This window comes from Varroa destructor, unplaced genomic scaffold (genome assembly GCF_002443255.2).
Source record: "Varroa destructor unplaced genomic scaffold, Vdes_3.0 BEIS01000001.1, whole genome shotgun sequence".
Taxonomy (NCBI): domain Eukaryota; kingdom Metazoa; phylum Arthropoda; class Arachnida; order Mesostigmata; family Varroidae; genus Varroa; species Varroa destructor.
In genome coordinates this window covers 32,879,851-32,900,769 of record NW_019211454.1, presented here as the reverse complement: position 1 = coordinate 32,900,769, position 20,919 = coordinate 32,879,851, and the positions used below count along the sequence as shown (strand labels likewise).

Genomic DNA, 20,919 nt, shown 5'->3' with positions numbered 1-20,919 from the left:
CTAACGGATATCGTTCAATGCATTACATAACGCGCATATTACCGCCAGTAGCACCATCCAATAGAGACCTTTACTAACCGTAAGCACTCTGTTGTTGCGCCAATCACGATAAATCGGTATACCTTTCTTAGGGATTTGTAAGTTCCAATTAGTAAACTGCGGCAGCACGACAGAGATTACGAAATATGCCGATTACGACATATAGTTAAATATATATATAACGACAGACAGAGATTTTAGAAATCTCTCAAAAAAATCAGCAGATTTTTTTTGTATAGAAATATATTGCAATGATTTAACAATGATTCAGTTTTAATCATTTCCACACCCATAATATTCTCGAAAGCTTTGGAGAAAACTATGGCGGCAACTAAAACGACAACCAGTACAATGAAATGTAAGCTTTTTCGTCGTAATAATTCTTTATCTTAGCTATGTTGGCTATCAATTATGTATCGTAGTTTCTTGCAAAATATATCGTCGTTGGTGGTGTATATCCGTTTACCGGCCCAATTATGAGGTCAAAAGAATGTCGATCCACACACGTCTATTTGATGTTGACCGAGTAGCTACGCGATCTATAAGGGCGTACTGGATTCATTGTTAACCAGGCCAATCGCAACTAAGAAACTCGTTGAAACGTTAGCCGAAGGCCGGCTTGAGCCCGAAGGAAGGAACAAGTCGAATATGTCTGATGACTTTTCTGTGCTTTGAGATACTCTTCGATTCTTCAAAATCATTTTTTTTTTACAGATCTGCGATACAAATCAGAGTTACATCGGCGTACACACAAGCCCAGAGACGGATAAAACGATCTACGACGGCGGATACCGGCTGTGTTGGTAACACATGTTCTTGAATACAGTTTGAACAAGGCTCAAAGGGAGTATTTATTTGCAGTAGTTACCATTTTTACGCCCTAGCAGGAACACAAACATGGGCAGTACAGAAAAGTTTAACCTCTCTGCAATGCACGCGTCGTGTTCACTACTTACCACATAACACAGAGAAGGCGACGACAGCCGATTATGACGTTGCCAACTTAAACTATATAGGATATATAAGTCCTATAAGTATATCTAAAAATAGTCGTCGCAGTCAAGTGTATTGCAAACGCGGGTAGAACACAGATAGTTTTTGCCACAGCGGCTAGAGCGGCCACAAGGTACAAAAGGCCACTTGAGAACATTAACTTTTAACGACAGGGATGAGGGACCGTCAGCGTTGAAATCGCCTACGGAAGCGAAGGCGAAGACAGCCATCAACAAGAATACAGAGATCAAGAAGAGCCACGTGAGTGTACTATGAAAGAGCATGGAAAGACAGACATGTAAAACCGAGGCTGGCCCTGGGCCGCACCAAGGTCTTGAGTAGGCGGAAAGGAATCGTGAAGAGCAGCCCGACCAATAGTTTTTTCTTGTCGTTAGCAGCCCAAATGAGATTGCGTTATCTCGAACTATTTATTACTGGCAATCACAGCGGTTCTTCTGTCCTGGGCATGCAGCAAGCCTACAGTTATGCATACGAAGCACGCACATACAATTTAAATATTACAATAAACATTTGTTTTCGTTTCGGCTCAGTTAGAAAGCGAATATGTTTGTAAAGCTTCCACTGACGATGCTATATATAGTTATTTCTGCTTGAACGATAGACACTATCGTTCCAGTTCTTCCCGTTTGTCTGAAAAAGGTGGAGTTCCTCACGGCTAAACTATGCTAATCTAATACTATTATGATAGTATTAGTCTAACGCCACGACTCTTGAAAATTGCCTTATATACTAATTAATTCCCCTATATAGTAGTAGTCTAGAGCTTCTTCAAGTTCCCTTAGAAAATTCCTTAATATAGTGTTGTGTTGTGTTTAGTTCAACGCATTTAGAAATTGAATGCCTGAGGGCAAATTGCTTAGCGGCGATAATGGTAGAGCTCGTAATGGGTCCCTGTTGAAATACTGAAACGAGAAGCATAATAGGTAAAACATCGTCATGTACTAGATTCTCTAACCATTCCGCGTTCAAATTTTGCATGGCCGTCAAATTCATACATGCTTAAAATGTATAAAATGTAACTCCGAATTTTGCCTGTGCTGTATTTTAATGTGGTATATGAACATAGATTTTTATGAAATTTTCTGAAAATTTCGAACTCACTGTCTGTAAAAAATCCTTCAAAGCACCTCCTTATATCGTTCGCTTAGAGCTAACAAGGGCTCTTAACATCTATATATGCATAGGTGATAAGCAAGACACGTTAGGATAACGCGGCTGCAAAGCTCAAAAGGTGACAGTGCGCCCTAGCCTATGCGCTCTGCGAAGAGACTCTCCGCGTAACAGGCTTTCTCTCAAATAATAGCAAATGTAACCAAAGCGTACATGCGTGATGCGCTCGCGGGTTACAGAGCCATAAGGATGAATGATGCAAGCAACATTATTTTGCCATGTTTTTAGTGCGTCCAATCAAAAGGAACGTAACTTCCAAGTCATACGCTCCTGCCCCCACTCACAGCCCCTACTTCCAGACAACACAACTTCGGAAGATTGATAACAAATTCTAGTTTCACAGATGTAAGACTAATGATTCGAGCAACTCCACCGCCCCGTTTCCGGTTTAACGAAATACTTTTTTTTTTAGACAGGAAAAAAGCCTGTAAGTTGTGGACCAAAGCGGTTCAAGCAACATGGCACGGAAATGGATTTCGATGGTTCAAGTCGTAAATGGCTCACGGAAAATCAAATTTTCGTACCAGGCCGCACCTACATGATGCCGTTTGCTTTCAAGTCAAGCAAGGGCAATTTTTGCTTTGATCTTTAGATCGAGATGCAGGAACAAAGCACTCGAGTCGTGTGTTGTATACAATTTAGTGAGGTGCTTCAAAATCAATATGCGTTTTTTTTTCGTGCATGCCTCGTTAATGCCTTATCAATACAATTGAAAACTAGTTACACACACGCGCAGTTTAAAAAATACAATAAACGTAATGTTCTTTAGGCCACATTATCTTCATGAGCATGTCCATGTGAAAGGCACAGATGAAACGAGGTCTTGCTTTTGCGAAGGCCTAGCTAATTACAAGAAATTATACTGGTGGAAAACTTGTTTTCCATTACCTTCACCCTAACGAACACAGTTGGAGACTGGTGAATCTACAATTTAGAAAAATTAACTTCTAAACAGGGAAAAAGGAATTTTCGGCGGAATTAGACTCTTCAGATAGTTTTACTCCTAGTTATATACCTACGTCTCACCTTACTTCAAATCTGCTTTTCATTCCGCTCTCTGCTATATGCAAAAAGACCACATTCTAGTATTTACTTCAGTATATACACCGGCTATCTTGTTAGTTGGTGCCGCCTTTCAATCCTAATTACAAATGACACCTAAAATTCAATGCAGTAACTCTTCAAGCAATGGGACGGATACGTACTTCTTTCTGTCTTTTGTTCTAAAAGCTAGGAAAATTATGACGTGGAGAGTGAGATCTTTCGCTAGATCAATGTACGATCAGCTTGCGTTGCATTAATCGAGGTGATATATACAAAATCCTTTTTGAATTGAGACCATATCTTACTCTACTTCATTGGGCTCTTCATCGCTTATGCTAAGGCTAAGCGATTCCTGTCCTAGCAAATTGGCCAGCAAGTATTGTGAGCGTTCTAGCGTGACTGGTAAGCAATTATGTTAACATAGATCAATTACCACCGTATTACGCTGTACGTATTTGTATGTTTTGTTTAATTGAAATATAATGTATGGTATCGCCTAGAAAGTGGATGGTTTTACGGCAGAGTAAAAAAAATGTAGGTTAAAAAAAAGCTGAATGGCTTCTTTAATAATTTTGAGAACAACTTCTGAGAAAGAGATATGGTTACTTGCGTTTACTGAACGCATTGATTTATACATTTTGCTTTTGGCGAACAAATCCGCCAATTTCTTCTATATTCTTCTTGGTGACAGAAGGCAAGTAATAAATATGGACGTGACGTTTTTGACTTTGGGCAAATCTCTTTTTGCTCTTTGCTTCTCTACAGTCTAATAGTAACACCTATGCTTGCTTCAGATACGAAGTCTGCAATTCAATGCCCCATCGTTTCAAGTCGCCCCCATGAGGCTACTCGTTCAATGTCTATTTTAGGAGGATACATTTCGGGAATTAACTTACACACGAATATCATATTTATTAAAAAACGCTTCATATCTCTGCATTTTTCTCCCAAAGTTCACCTCACAGGATAGTTGATGTTCGACTGAAGAAAAATCGCTATTTACTATTATATTTCATATAAGCTGAATAAGAGAAGGCGAAATTTGCAAAGCGTGTCCTTATTTGCTTTTTGACCCCCGTTAACGAACTACCCAGTCCAACAAACACGGAATAGTGTCTATCTATAAACCAATTCTACTTGACCAATATATAAATACAAGACCGCTTTGATTCATCGAAGAAAGGTCCAGATTTTCATTATCCGATATATAAATATATCGGGAATATGTTATACTAGCGGTACACATTACATTTATGTATTATTCATGTCAGATGCAAGAGTCTCTTGCAGACTTAAAGCAAGCAATTTAGAGGAAGATTTTCGATAATAACCTTACTATAGTACAGGGACGTAACAGATTTTCGTATAATCCAGTATGTGTTTCGGTCGTGTCAAACATTTTCAACCCAAATAGTTAAAAGTTAATAGTTGAATGCCTGTAGTGTTGAATCTTACTATCGATGAAGACTACCCATCTACGCTGAAAAAGTAATTTTCATTTTTTTTTTGTTGAGGGCAAATTATTTTACAGAAGTGTCCCTTACCTTTCCAATAGCCATTTTCAAAGTAGAATGAGTATTAAGGTAACTAACTTGCGCATACTTTGCATATGGTCGAGATAGTTTTTAGAAAAAGGATAGTTTTAGTTTCTATTCTGTGTATTTTACAAGCAGCTTCGTGTTGGCTTACGAGTGATACAGTATTTGGTGTTTACAGGCTAAGACCGCCAATAGAATATATATGATTTGGATTACTATGGAAATGTGGGCATTTTTCTTTTTAAAAGAACACTGCATAACATCGAGGCTAATCCCTTGTTCAAAGAGCCTGTCTAGGGGATATCCTGCGACGATTGCCTGCAGAAGCTCCCACAAATAGATGCACATTATTATATATATATATAAAAAATATTTATCATGAAGTGGAACTCCGAAGGTATCCGAAAACAGTCCAAGCGGTATTTACGACTTAGCTGAGCGCCAATGTTCTTTCCCATTCGTCAACTCTCAAGTAGAAAAAAAGCATCTAAAATATATGACTGACATATTCGGACACGTTAAAATATTAAACTGTATTTATACACGTTGCCTATTCAGACTGTGTTTTACGTAGTTGAGACATATCGCAACTGGTGGGTGCGTAAAGCGGTTTATCATAAGCCATATGTTAGCGCTGTCACGAAATGCTTTACAGATAATCTTTTATAGAACTTTCTTGCCAATTGATTCGTTTAGTAGCGAAGAGGTCTTCAAAACCTCGAAGTCCACATTTGTTGATCATTACAAACAACGGAAAGAGCCACAGGACTAACTTTGGAGCGTTCAGTGTGGCAAGGACGCTGTTGCAAGTAACTCGCATTACTCAATGTCGCTTTACTTCCACACTAAATCTAAAGCTCAGATTGGATTTTTGATAAAGAACATATATGCTCGCCTTCATAAGTTCGAGCTGTCAAGTAGTTTAATGGTCTTGACATATGTGAAATACCCAAAAAAAACAACCTGCTGCCCTTAGGTGAACTTCCTACGTTACAAATGTCTGCAGCTGAATCGCTCGTCGCAAACACTTACTGTGAAAAGGCACGCAACCATAAAAACACCTGTCAGGGAAAAGTTCTCTCACGGCTTGAAAACGATTCAGCGCTTCAAAGGTTCGACAAAAAACAAATAAAAGCAATAGGAACTGGGAAAAATACGTTGCCAGGTCAACGCGGATCGTAAAGCCAGTTCGTGCATTTTATTATTTCTATGGGAATATACTATTCCGATTTGTAATATCTGCCTGTTGGAACGATGAGACATTTAGTTCCAGATGCAGTCCTGCAGGTGTGCTACAGTCGTAGTTTTCCTAATTAATGGAAAAATGAAGATATCTTTCAGGAAACTTTGCAATTTCATTTAGTAACACGAAGGGACTAAAACAAAGGAGGACGGAGGCGTCGGAGGAGCAGTTTTTCCGTACGTCGACGTAAACACGTATTGCTTTACTCTGCTCCGCGGCTAACATTTGCTCCTACTACAAACTAAAATTGATTAGCGCCTTTTCGACCTCATGGTCAAGCTGAAGACAAGCACATGCGGATGTCCTCTATAGTTTGAACCAAACTCGCGAGAGTTCGACGAAGGTTGGTAATAACGTTGCGTTCTCGTTTGATTGTTATACCTCATTGACTATTAGAACGATTCATTGTAAGTTACTGTATAGAAAAACTTTTTCGCCACTAACTACTAAAGCCAGCTCCTAACCTTTTTTACAATACAACAGCATTCGATTTTATAGACGTGGGACGATGAACGGATTTATCAGTGCCATCAATGATATGTTATGTAGAAGGATGGACTTGTTTCGCGGGCGCAGATGTCCTGCACCTTCCAGAAACGTTCTTTAAGGGTTCATTATTTGCTGACAGAGTGAATGCATGTAATAGATATGCGCTAAGAAGCCTCGAATAGTATCTCTTCGAAGAAGTAGGGCGTCTTCCAGCAGCATGTTTAGTAACAATAACAAATGCCAGCCGCCCAGTAGTGATAGATATCGCGATGTCGACCTACGCGATAATTTTGTAAATGATTTAAGTGTGTAGGTTGGTTCATTACCAGTTGCGGACGACGGATCGTACGATGCTGGAGCAAGGGACATTCATCATGTTGTAGAGTGTACCAAAACAGAGGAAAGCATCAACATATTGAATTTCGCACACGCACCCGTTAATACGACGATACATTTTTACACACGGAGTATTTTCTCTGGCCGATTGCACTCATAAACAATTTAAAGAATTCCGTTTGTATTTATGATATTTATCTAAAAAATATTTGACTAAATACAGCATATTACTCAGCAGAGAATAGAAAACTCAGTCGTTCATCGTTGGAATGGAACAAGACGTTTACTACTCAGATGGTACGTAACAAAAAAAAAAAACATATGTGTGTGAAAAAGGGGACGAAAGAAGAAAAGTAGATACGTTCAACAATGCAGATTTGTCCATAACCCCCTGTTTTTCTCCCCGGAGCAAGGTGGATTCCGACAGAAATGAAAAGGGTAATTTTCACTCCGACTAATTATTTTTGAAAGGACACGCTTAGATGCACTGTTACGCCAGTATAGGTGCTCATTCGTGAGTAATTATCTGACAGCTATTACGCCTAGGTTAGTAAATAACAACACCTTACTCATAAGGTCCCATTAACTCGCCATAGGAGCACCGTTCTAACCGCGTCCTCTTACAAGCTATCAATGTACAAACTGAAAGTTGATCTTGCGAAACGGCAGTCCGCTTAGTAATTAAAAAATCACTACGTTTTACAGTCGGGTGGTAGACAAATGAATCCCTAGAATAACGGCCCGTAATTACTTCAGGCTAGGTTAAAAGTAAAAAAAAAGCAAAAACCTTATGTGTCATTTAACAAGATTACGATTAAGGCGGGCAAACAGTGTACGGCAGTGCCGTTAACGGATTAAGATTGCTCACGTTGAATACCATTAGCGATTAGTATTTGTTGATCGTTAGTTGTCTGGATAATGTCTTTATTGCGCGCTTATCTTTTAGATGGGTAAGCTATTACTGAATTCATGGTACACTCCAGACCTATGCGCCATGCCGCGGAGCATAGATTCTAGGCCTATTACGTTTTTTAAATGAGGTACAAGCATCGATATGCATCACCATTTTTCCGGGACGATGCCGAAAATACGGTATCATCTGTTGCAGGTTTTTAGTGATTTCGACCTCGAATTCTCTCTCCACGAAGTCCCTTTGTGTAAGACCTAACACGGCCTTGTTAATTATGCGATATAAAAGATACGAGGAAAATATTTTTTGGCATCCGCTGAACTCAGTTTTCAGAAGTCATTTATTTTCCAGAGTTTTCCAAGGTTTCGATGGCACTGCTCCTTTAGAATCATGAGAAACTCTCAAACTCAAACATTCCCAATGGAAGCTGACGGGCACAAAGGTCATCACGTACAGGTCATTCACCAATCCCTAAAATCTGAAAAAACTAATTTTGAGAAACTGTTTCAACAAGGCGTCGTCTTTGCTCAGTTTCTCCATGGTAGTAAGCGTTGATAGTTCACACGCGATATTTAAGCTGCGCACATTCTGTTAGAGTGCAGCGGCGCGGCTGAACACGTACTTGTTTGCCTTATGTTTGCTCGTGGTCACTATTAATATTACCTGCTCGGCAACACCAAAAGCTTTGTTGTTCTGATACAAGGCGGACAACATCCACCCTTTTGCGTTTCCTAGCTTTACTTTTACCTTTACCAGTCATACCAGCTCCAGCGACTGACTTACTTACCAGCGATCTTTTTTTCCTTTCCTTCATTATCGACCACCAACATATAAATGCATTAATGCTTCTATAAAAGCCCCAACCAGAACACCGAATCGCAGACGATTAGTGACGATGCCCTTCCTCGGATAAATGTATAGACACCACATTCCTCTGAGCTGAAAATACATCTTCATGCACAGCTTCGAATCCAGTCAGTTCTTTATAAATTATAAACTATTCGAATTTAATATAGCTATATGCGCTTGCTCATGTGTCCATCAAGGCGCCTAATAGCGGCATTCGTCATTACAAAGCGACCAAGGACTGCTTTGCTTCTTGTGCATGCTCTACGCTTCTGTGCATGGCGAGTTTCTGTAAATGGACTCTACACATCGTGTACAAGCAGTGCATGCCATTGAGTAGTACTAAATCTTTATCGCGACCGTTTTCTCTTTCTCTTTCGTGGTATATTCTATCGCATATGCCCGCATGTGTTGCGGGCGCTTCGTTTAAGCAATGTATTCTTTTGCTAGAAAACAATAGATCAAGTGACTGCTTGAAGCCATGGCGACTTCGGTTGAACTTTTTTTCGTCTTTGTTACGGGGACCCAAATATGAACACACCTAGCAGTGGCCACAAACGCCCAAGCAGAGACAGCTGCCTCTGTTACTAGGCTGAGTTTGGTAATGCTTGCCTAATGAGTACGTCAACTGGGCCTAATCAAAGGCACCCAGCAGGTGGTAATAACATGCTTCTGCAGTACTTCCATTTTCAATCATTATTTCTCTTGTGACCCATATGGTCAAATCTCCCCTACCACCACCACCACCATTGCCAAAAGTCATTTTCGCCACTCAAACGAAGTCCGAGGATTTCACTGCGACCGACTGGTATATACGTAAAAGGTCCATAAACAAATACAGAAACGCAGATCCAGATCGTGTACTACTGTCCGAGGTAATCTACGATGATAAGAAAAAACGTTTGAAAATAACTGCGATGATAGCGTAGTGGCAGAAAGCTGAAGATGACGAAGCCGATACTAGTAACCATTAAGAGTTCTTAGTAGAACTCTTTATGGACATCTAATACGATATCCGTAAGGAAGATGTCATCGATAAAAAATTGGACCTCCTGAACGTACTAGTTTTTTGCCTGAACTAAAATGGGTAAAAGATGCTTATAAATAAAAGTTTGCAAATCAGATGCGATTCCACGCGCTAGACAAGGCAATGCGTGCACTGCCAATTTGCCATGTATCTTATGTCGTTCTGGTGCTTGCTGCTGCTTTTGGGCAGCACATTTAAAAAAGTTGTGGGGCAATAACTTGTGCTTAAAGAGTACAAAAGGTGTAGGTAGCTGGCTGCCAGAACCACGCGCGTTCGCTCTGCTTGCTCAGCAATACAAAGTTTCATTTGGGGGGAATCGATTAAAATTCAGGAAGTATTATGGCGTCAGCCGTTTTAACCAGCTTCTTACTGTTTTCCTCTCATATCCATAATTACGTTTCCAGGTCTCTGAATACGAAAAAGAAACGTAAATATTACTCTCGGCGGAGAGAGACAAATGCGGAAGGATGAAAACGGAAATAACTAAACTAAAAAAAGTGAGGAAGGCAAGGAAAACAGACTAAAATTATTATTGATATTATTATCAACATACAGCTCCAGTCATATCTATTATCGCAGTGAATGAACAATGTAGTGAAAATTGCGATAGACTTTGAAGCAGGACCATCATCCACTAAATTGCTTGATTACCTTCAAAAAGCACTTGTATGTAATCGTTCTTCAAAGTCAAGTCTTCTCATTGATTCGATGTACATATCGTTTGCCCTACGAATAAATATTCCCCGGTACACTCTAGACTAACGTATCTTATATATATATAACTACGAATCAATAATGCCGATAACATTCTGAAACATAAGACCATTAGAATTCCGTTCAATGGAGGACCGTCTTAGGAACAAAGTTGAAAAATTACGCGGCCGGCACATAAAAAGACACATAATATGGATAGACAAAGGCCAATGCTGTTAATTGTCTTTTTGGTCCCCTGTATTACGAGGGGGTCATGTTGTGGTACGATCACATGTGTCGATGACTAAAAAACACGCAAGATTGAAACAATATATAGAACTTTTTTAAATCGTTCGGGCGACATAAGTAAGCAAATAATAAATTACAAAGATGTCAATTGAATAGAACAAAAGGCCGTCTATAATAAGACATGTAACAAGAATGCAAAAATTCCCTAATGCGTCAGCACGAGCTTGACATCGTTGTTTACAATATGTGATATTAATTATGATTTTATCTGCGAACAGCGAATTTGTTTCGCAATTTTAGCATTGCGGGCTGCAACTCTGTCACGACATGTGGTTCCTATGTAAAAATGACGACCCAAAGTAGAATACACACTTTCAGCATGATTTTTCTATTTAGTTATACGTCTAATCGTATATTGGAAATCAATATAATGAATACAACTAAAAGTTGTGCTCACCTATAAAGCTTGTCGAGCTTGTGCGTGTTGATTTCGCCCATCTCAAGATGGACCTCCTCAACTCGCTCGAAGTTGTTGCCTAAACTAGGAACAATGTTGTAGAGCCAGGACGAGTCCTTCGGCTGTGTGCTTCCGTACGTGGTCACGGTCGAATAGGGATCCACGTAAACAACTTCGGCCAGTAGCATGAAGACGACCAGGACGAAAAACACGCCAAGGAAGTAGACGGAGCGTGAGTTTCGTTCCGAGGTCTGGCGCGCCCGATGCATGGCCTGACGTACCTGACGCCGCATCAGGCGCCCACTTCTGCCTGACAGCAGCATGCTGTTTGCGAGTGCTAGCGTGCCGGGCAATTTTGGGCTCGAATTAAGCTGCACCCTTTGACTAACTTCTTCGGCGTATCTCACGAGGCCGTCGCCGCCACTACAGCTTCTGTTTGGCTCATCATCACAAGTACGATACATAGACGATCACTTAACATTATCGAAGATATTGATCTAACACAAGGTGCAGATACATACGAATTACTTAACGCTGTCTACGCACGGACCGCTTTCATTTGACTCTTATGATATATGCTGCTGCTGCTGCTGTAGACCGCAAGAAATGTCTGCTGGCTAATGCCAAAAATAAAGAGCGCCACAGTTGGAAAAGAGCACTAACCACTGACCAAATTGATGAGCCACGTATGTACACAAGAAATCGAACAGTGCAATGTCAACAAAATCAATAGTCAGACGGTCAGACAGATGCATAACAATAACAACACTTCGTTGACCTTATCAACTGGTAGAACTACACTCACGCTGGAACCCACATCACCATGCAGATTCTTATATTGCGACGCTTTCTGAGAAGACACGAACCATGGTCGCGCGTAAGGTAAAACCGCGCACCCGCTCTACTCTTGTTGGCTGTATTTCGGGCAACAACGATTTCGACAAATAAGCGTAATACTATGATTTATGTGTACGCGCTCCGAAAGATAAAAAAAACCGGAAAAAAAACAGCTTAAAAAGAGACTGCCCGACAACCCGGGCGCGGCCCACACGCGACCGCGTGCTAACAACAACCGTCACCCCTGTAGAAACGGGCCCTGCAGGCAGCTATGGTGGTTTGTCTCTCTGCCAGTGGTATGCGTGGCCGGAACACCTAAAAGCACTGCGGGGGTTCTATGGACGCAGCCATGTTTGTTTGATCCAGTCAGCCGTAGGGAAAGGACCGTAAAGGGAAAGGGACTACCCCTGCTTCGCCCTAACCTTTTCAGCCTGCCCTGCTGATCTCAGGGGGAAGACAAGACGGCTATGGGTAAAGCATGAATGCCACATAGCTTCTCTTACCACAGTGGGCTCCCAGGATTGTGTAGCCTTAAAAAGAAGTCCGTCGGTCAGCCGCGCTCGCGCACCCCACTAGTAAAAAGCGAAAGCGCGGCAATGTTCAAATGTAATGAAAAATCTTTTATTGGACGCTGGCGAAAGTGCATGATGCTTTACAAAATATTGATATTTGTAGTAGATGTAGTATAATCTCTGTTTGCAGGCTCCGGGGCTTTGAGTAGCAAGCAAAGACTGACTGCGCCACGAAATACTAACCAAATGATCTAGGGACTTTAATGTATGTAGATCATACGTTACCAGCATTAGAGATTGAGGCAATATAGTATATAAAGGTGTGTTTATCATTAACTTTACGAATTAAATACCGTTATGAATGGTGGTTGATGGTTCTCTTTGAGCGTGTATGTACTGCTCGCCTTTGACATCCTAAGGTAGATTCGGTGACTCGACGAAAATATTTTATTTTTAGAAATGCAATGATTTATGGTCAAAGCTGCGATGCAAAGAACAGCGAGTGCCAGAAAACAATGACTGCTCACAAGCATACGCTCCAATCAGCCTTCGTATGGTTATATTTGAAACTTGAAATAGGTTAAAAAAACGACCACAGCTTATAAAACACATATCAAAGTAACGACATCAAAAGCCCGTCCGCTCAATTTTCGTCGATGTGACCTTACAACCGACATTTAACGAAATTCGAACTTCTAGAACAATTGCTACGAGGAGATCGGCCACGTTATTTCGGAAACCACTTTAGACCTCGCTCACTCCCGCGGTCTGATATGCTTTCCGTTTTGATAGTTAGCTTGCCAAACAGGAGACTGGTTACATTTATATAGTTGTCAAGATAATCTTTAATAAAACGCCAACATTGAATGTTAGAGCAGTACAACGACGATACACGGTGGGTAGGCTGCTTCGATTTGGAGGCATCCAGCATTCGTCTGCATGTTTATGCATAATTGTACCATCTCAAAATGAAAAGTGTCCTTGTATATGTAAGATGTATGTAAACAACGCATAGATTTCGTCAGCTGAAACTTCCGTCGCATAAAACTTAACTTAAAATAAAAGCCTTTCACTTTACGTTGATATAATTGTTAAGTACAACGATGCATGTCAATCTAGATGAACCTTAGAGTGGGTTTTTGTGCGGGCGAAAGTGGATATTTCCGTCAATTTGAATGGAGCCTGCTCTTCGGAACGTCACAATCTTTTTTTTTCGAAAAAATATTTAGTACCTTAAGCTACATATGCGTCTTTCGAATGAGTGCCAAAGATTAGGATCGCTGTCTTGTACAACCGATATAAGATTAAGAACAATACAGAATATACTCCCGTTTTTGAAAATTGTACTCCCATTACCTTGCTGCAGAAGTTCTGTTTTGATTGACTTCCGATCGTATTCGTATGCTCGAAGAAACAAGTACTTCTGACTTATACCATTATCTTGATAGTAAACGCAGGCACCTAATGTAACGCTGTTCGCCTAATGGGCTATTGACTGTGAAGTAGTCGCAGCATCACCGATTCGTCGTAGCTGAACACAGCGCCCATACGGTAGCGAGAAGCATGTAAAATTTACATTACATAACGAGAAAGGACTAAGTAACGTTTCAAAATGCGAAACCTGAGGTACTTAAAGGTCGAACGGAATCATGCCTCAATAACACCTGAACATATTTTTCAATAATTCACGTCCTTATATATATACACAGAGAGGGAGAGAAAGCACTAAAGATAAAAACGTATACTAAAATGCCATCTACGTATCGATAATTTTACTATTTGAATGCTGTTATTATAAAGACTATAACTGCACTTGGATGGAACCGTTCTACGGGCTAAACGGCGAGTACATATACTTCATCCAATATACTTGCAATAATGCATACATCAGCATTTTGAATATAACTCTTTCCAGACAAGAGATGCCTTATTTGTTAAAGGTGAACAAAATGTTGACACCAAGGGAAATAGATATTGTCGTCCAGTTTGGTTTTCAAATAGCGAGCTACAGCTCTCAGAGCTTTCAGGACTCGACGGTCTGTGTAAACCGTTGAAGCCACATAGCATGCTGTCAAATGGACCAGTAATTAACTTGCCAAAGAACTAATCTTACGCCTTTCAACTATTGCTCTCTACGGTATATGGGTACATAGTACTCGCACATGAGAAGTAGTTAATTACCATTCTAGAAATCATTCAAAACGAGGGCACTACACTCCATCTCTATGAGTCAGATGACACATTTAATGAACTCAGCTGGTGACATAAATTAGCATTGGCTACGAGAGACCTATCGGCTGGTAACTGACCTGAAACCAATCAATAAACAGTGCCGGTTCCCCGTATACCTTGAACGCTGACTTGCAGCGAAATCTGATCGCAAACAGGCTTAGATCGATGAGTATTATACGATTTTTTTCAATAACTGCCTAGTTCATCAAGCGCAATCTGAAGAATAGCTCAGTGCATAATAGACCTTATGGTCTAGGTCCGAATTCGGGCATGGACACACTTTGTTGTATCTTGGAAGCTAACCATCCATACGACGGGCTGACGGTAATGCTATACGTAAGACTCAAGAGGGGTAACGGCCAATGCCACACGATTCATTGAGTTAAGCATATTTTCCGAAGCTTTCTAGCCTCCAGAAGAAGGCTGAGCTGTTTACCGAGCGCTTTGCGACCCGCTCACTTGACTTGAAATAGTATTTAGAGATTTTAATCACAGGATTCGGTCACCATCTTGAAAATTCGCTCTCTACAATCGTTCAATACAAACGTCTTTCGCTTGTGACAGCTATTCTAAAACTGCGTCCGATATCATTAGAGTCCAGGAAAAAATCCTCCCTGCGCAGATACAGACGCCTTTTTTACACCTTCATTTTTTACTTGTCCCAAAACTCATCCTACGATGCACCCAACGCAAATGGTATTTTTCAACTTCGGGCTAGGTAGCTAACAACGACAAGAATCGAGATAAGAAGAATATCAGGCAGAGTAAGCTACACTAGGTGAGCTAGAAGCAAACAACCATTATTTAAATTATGTGCTAAATAGCACATGGCACTTGTTTTGTGCAGCAGAGATGGCACGTAAGTTATTATCTTTAATATAGAATCTACGCATACTATTAACTCGCCATTCATAATATTGTAGTTTACAACCTGGCTACCAAATACCATCAGACATATCCAACTCGAATAAAATGGCCGTAAACTTCGTCTAACAAGTTGTATGTTGCATATTAACCGAACTTCCCTGTAGGATTAACAGATTTATCCTTTGTCTTATGGAAAGTCATTGAAATCGAACCCGAGTTCGTGACAAGTTGAAAGGATTTCACATCTAAAAACACGTTACCACACGTGGTTATAACCTATTGCATGTAGGTAATACACGTTTCATTTTGCTACAAGAAATATTACAAGGACCGACCGAAGGTGCGCAGCAGGTTGTCATGCAGACTGGGAAAAATTAATGATAAGAATATTGTGGGATCAATGTGTCTATTTCAATTTTCAGTTCACTTCATAGAAATGTTTTTCTTTTAGTTGCAAAGATTTGAATTGAACCAGTGCTCTAAAAAAACAGAATCAACAATAGTAATTACGTTTGCAGCTTCGCTCTCATACTTTTACCCCATCTTGTTGCTAATAAACATTATTCTGCTACATATGCCTCCTTTATTTGGCTCAGCGGAGATATGTGCTTAGTTTGATTAAGTCGAGATGGTAAATTACCTCCGATAAGGCTGAACTATCTAACTGAATTGGCGAGAGGATACGCTTTAGCCATTCAAGTTCAATTGTCGGAACTTAGCTCTAATACTAAAACTTAGCAGACATTATGTCGGCACTCACCGACTTGCTCTGTAAAGGGTCCAGAACCGCTACTTTTAAAGGAATCCTTCGCACCTCAACACAACAGTATTTCATTTATCGATAAACCATAATAAAGCTCAGAGCAAGCCATTGTCATTCAAGAATCGCAGTAATTAATTCAACTTGAATATAAGTTATGCCGGTTTTAATGTTCGAGAAGTTCTGTAACTACATCTTTGCTCGGTACAGTCCGCGACCTAATTAAGGACAAACTAGTGGCATTCGGTACCGCGGGAAATTAGGATAATACGCCCGTACCTGCATTCAATTATGTAAGAAATACTAAATTATGCAAAAATCCTGCCCCTATTGTGGTTACATATGTACACGTTAGTGAACGCCGCGTTTTGCTTCTTTACCCACATTAAAAGGCGTGTAATAGGAGGGTCATTAACTGTTCGTATACATATTAAAGCTGCTTCGAATAATACTATTGGTTTTCGTAATCAATTGAGAGTAATTAAGAAATGAATTAGAACTATACCACTTTACTAGCTAGCCGGGCATACTATTTTCCTACACCAACTATGACTTATAAAAATCAGAGGATGCATGTCCTTCAAGGAAGACAACGTGAGTTCCTGCACAATTTCTTCATCCTTGTTATTGTTCTCTCAGCATTTCCTATCGTATTGCATGCCCTAATGCGTTCTAGATAGAGCTTTTTTTATGCACTGTCCCGAAGCCAAGCGATCGGTACGTCTGCGTCTGTCTGCATTCACAGCGATTGTTTCAGAACTGCTATCCGCGGCAAAAGTCTTCAATGCTTGCAAAGCTTTTCGTTAAAATAACGCTCCCTGTTTCTCATCTTATTCATTCAAGTGCGAATAGCTTGTGTGTAGCACCGTTGGTATTCCTATAAGGTTGTTAATAATAAAACGATAGCGTACGGTGAATAGCACGATTGGCTACGAGCTACTTTTCCAATTCATAGGTTGATTAAGGTTCGATTTTACCATGAGCATTTCTGTAAATGAAGACAGGAGTTCCGTTTGCATTGAAGCAATCGCGGATAGTTCACTTAGCGAAGGAAAAACTTATCAGAGAACTATTTTTGCTTATAGCTTTTTCTATGTAGACAAAAATGTGGAAATGATTGCTCGCAATCGTGTTAGCAACGATAGAGAAGTTGAGCGACATCTTAAGTTAAGCGATCTAAATGATATTCAAGATTCAATAAAGTGAACATTTCATAGCCTGCATTTATCGATAGGCATCAAATGATAGAATCCATAGACATTCTAAATAGGACACTTCTTCGTAATGAAATCGCTCGTTTATAAACAAGGACGCTTCAATACAGGAGAGTTACAACGGGCTAAGTAGATATCAGAGTTAAAACTCATCTTCTCGTCGTTCTCTCCATATCTCAGGAGAACAATGAAAAAAACAGGAGGAGAGTGAAGCCTGTATGACTTCAGATGACTGGTAAATATCGAAAAAACCTAATGATTTAGGTAAAAACCGCCTCGAAGTAAACCGATGTTTTAAATTAAATTTTGCCTGTGGGCGGATTGTGGACTGTTCTGCCGTGCGCGGCAAAAACTTTGTTCTGATTAATCGTAATCTGCCCTGCTTCTGTCGGAACAAATCATATATTTCGTTAATTTATGTTAAAGTCTGGGTATGGTTATTGAACCGCCATATTCTGCAATGTAAGAATGCCTTCTTTAACAAAAGCATAGAAGCTATAAAGTCTAAACTCGGCAATTGAGGAAGTCGTTGTTGCACTTATAAAAATGTTAAATAGGTTTCTTTATGCTAAAAAAATATGAATGTTTTATAAAACACAGGAATTCACAAGGTTACTCACGGCAATAATTTATTATACAACCAAGTGACCCTGAAACAATTTTCCGGTACTGAATAGGTTGTATTGGAATTGTGCGCTTTTTGTACGTTCATGTCGCGTTATCCTCTAATGGAAAATGCTTTCAAAGGATGTCATTTCGAGGTTAAGTATAACTTCCCGGAAGAACCATCACTTATAGCAAGGTATATGGTATGAGGCGCTGTGACGTTGCTAACTTAGCACCCCTAAGCCGTAGAGAATCAGAACGCGTACAGTGAATTCATGTATATACTTCCATGTGATCCTAGGATATTTAGTATTTCATCATGACAATAACAACGACACTTATAACAGTAAAAATCTATTACTTTTTTACGAACTCTACAATGCGAATTTTTGAAAACCTGTTAAAGGTTGCACTGGCTAAATATCATTTTTCATGTATAATAATTCTGAGTAAATTAACAGACGGCACCCTTGTAAACGTAGGCGAGCAGTTCCGCATTAACACCTGGGCAGCTGGTCAAATAATTCAGAATATTTAGTACGAAATATACCAATGCGCGCGTTTCCCCAAAAAAAAAACAACGAAAGGCGAAAAAAGAGAAATAGTTTCAGTTATCTCCAACTAATTTCGTCTACACTAGTATAGGTTGGTTCTGATCGCTGATTGTTTAATGAAAAGGCTCGCGTTTCGGGGAAGCTTGCCTCCTATAGTTGATTCCAGCTAAGATGAGGTGAGCTATTCTGTAGAAGAAGCGGTGCTCACACCACCCTTAGACTCATCCTCTGCCACACTGTTTCTCTCTATAATAGGGGTGCTGCAAGCAAACGAACATTCAAAATTGATTGATTCTGAGTTATAGCAGAGCTGATAAACTTCTATGCGTTTTTGGAGACTAACCATCACTAGCCACCATATAACTGCTTGCTCTAAAAGAATAAATCTGTTGGGTAAAAATTTTTTAAAATCCACATATGGACTAAGAAAGCAGCAATCACCAAACATCGATCTATAACCTATCGCCTACGGCCAGGATACACCACTACTGATTCGTTCAATCTTTTGAAAGGACCGATGTTTGTACTGCTTTGGTATATATGGCTTCACAGTGGATAACGTTGGCTATAGTCTGATGACGGTGAGTAGTTTTTCAGACGATGACAAATAGGCCTTGCAAAAATATCGGAACTAGTCAAACGCAGAGAGCCCTTGAGGCGACTCTAGTTTCATCTAGATAGCATGGCTCATGAGCAATGCGTTATGCCAGCGAGCCCAAAGACGAATAAGTTTTATGTGGCTGTATTACCGTTAGTGGGTTCCATCTACATTCCCAGTCGAGCTTAAGCAAAACAGTGTAGAGAGCAGACGACAGGCTTTAGAAGAGTACGTTTATTTTATCAATAACACAAGACAATGTATAGAATGTTATTTATCCCCTTGCCTGTATTTTAACTAGTCAGTCTGTACAACGCTACAATAAGCATTCAACTGATCTTAATGATAATGTGTTAGCTTTTTTTTTTCTGTTTATTTTCGCATTCAGAAATGTGGCTCACTGCAGAGTGTATATATAGGCACCGATTCAATTTTACATGATGGGTATAGCTGGTTAATAGCGTGACAGTATAATTTTACACGACCTGTGATCTATGTAATAAAATAGAAAAGCAATTTGGATTACCTCGAATGTTTACTATATGAATGAACAAATAAATCGTCTTGATAATGTAGTACTATTTCTAGAAATGAGCGATTAAGTGAGACAAACTGCTAAACAATCTTATAATATTCACCTATTGATACGCTCATTAATTAATACTAACTATAACAACCGAGTAGATTTTCTGGGCTCCGTTGCGGTTTAATTTTCCTTTTTCACTGGTATTTAATATGTGGTAATATGGCGTAAATTTAATTAAAAAAAAAAAGTCTTTATTGGCATCTACCATTTTTACTTTGTGCTAATTTAATTATATCAGTATAATTAATCGTACCTTAAAATCACTTTCGAATATTATTACTTTTGAACACGGTCCGCAGAAGTGGTAGGACAAGTTTGGGCTGGGTCATTTTTTTTGGATGTGTACAGTCGCAACAGAGTAAGATACCCACACTTTAGAGGTGTACCTGGTTTATTTGAAGTGCCGCTTCGATGGTCCCACGTCGGAAATAGGGATCCATGTTGATCTGATTTCAACAGTTCAATAACCATGATGAACACGGGGCACGTAAAAGGGTATCATTTCCGTCAATTTCGCCAGCTTGTGTCGAGCATTTCGATTGCCCCGGGTCATATCATAGCTGACTCGAAACCCGTTTAGTGAGCTGCGAAGTAATCGCACCGCTGTTTGGTAAAGTTCCGCCTACGAAATGGCTGCAAAACATTTCCTTCTATTGCCTTTTTCGCCCACTTTTTTTTTCAGAAACGCAATGGATATAGGAATCTAACTAACAGCCCGTGAGCTCGCACTCGCACGGTTGCCAATGAGAAATTTCCTAGGGTCAAACTAAGGAATACGGTGAGAATTGTAAGGTTGGCATATTTTGGTTTCTTCAAAAAACCTGTCGGGAGATTAGTACAAGGGTTCTGACGTTTGGTCTGAAAATTTTGGGCAAAGGCCCTTTGATCTAGGACTGCCAGGACTTGAACTAATCTAACCCTCGAAAACGAAATGTCAGTGTAAAATCTATTGGAAGGCTTGCGTGGTGCCATCACGTTTTTTAATGGAACTGCAATCATTAAGCTGTGGACTGACACCATGGTTGTAAAATCACGGTGTTGAGTAGTACAAATCGAATTTGCGGACCAAAAATGTTACAACATTTCGGCAAATGTCCT

General features: G+C 39.9%; 1 protein-coding gene across 3 annotated transcripts in view; it reads right to left on the bottom strand.

Annotated features, from left to right (window-relative positions):
* LOC111255297 (uncharacterized) overlaps positions 1 to 12,636 on the bottom strand; it is a 110,098-nt gene extending 97,462 nt beyond the window's left edge. The window contains exon 1 of one of the 3 annotated variants that reach the window (XM_086976746.1): positions 11,056 to 12,636. In XM_086976746.1, coding sequence (XP_086832872.1) covers positions 11,056 to 11,519 — 464 coding nt within the window. In that variant the 5' untranslated portion in view covers positions 11,520 to 12,636. The remainder of the gene's footprint in view (positions 1 to 11,055) is intronic. The other 2 variants (XM_022817106.2, XM_022817105.2) reach the window with 2 other exon arrangements.
* Positions 12,637 to 20,919: the final 8,283 nt, after the last annotated feature.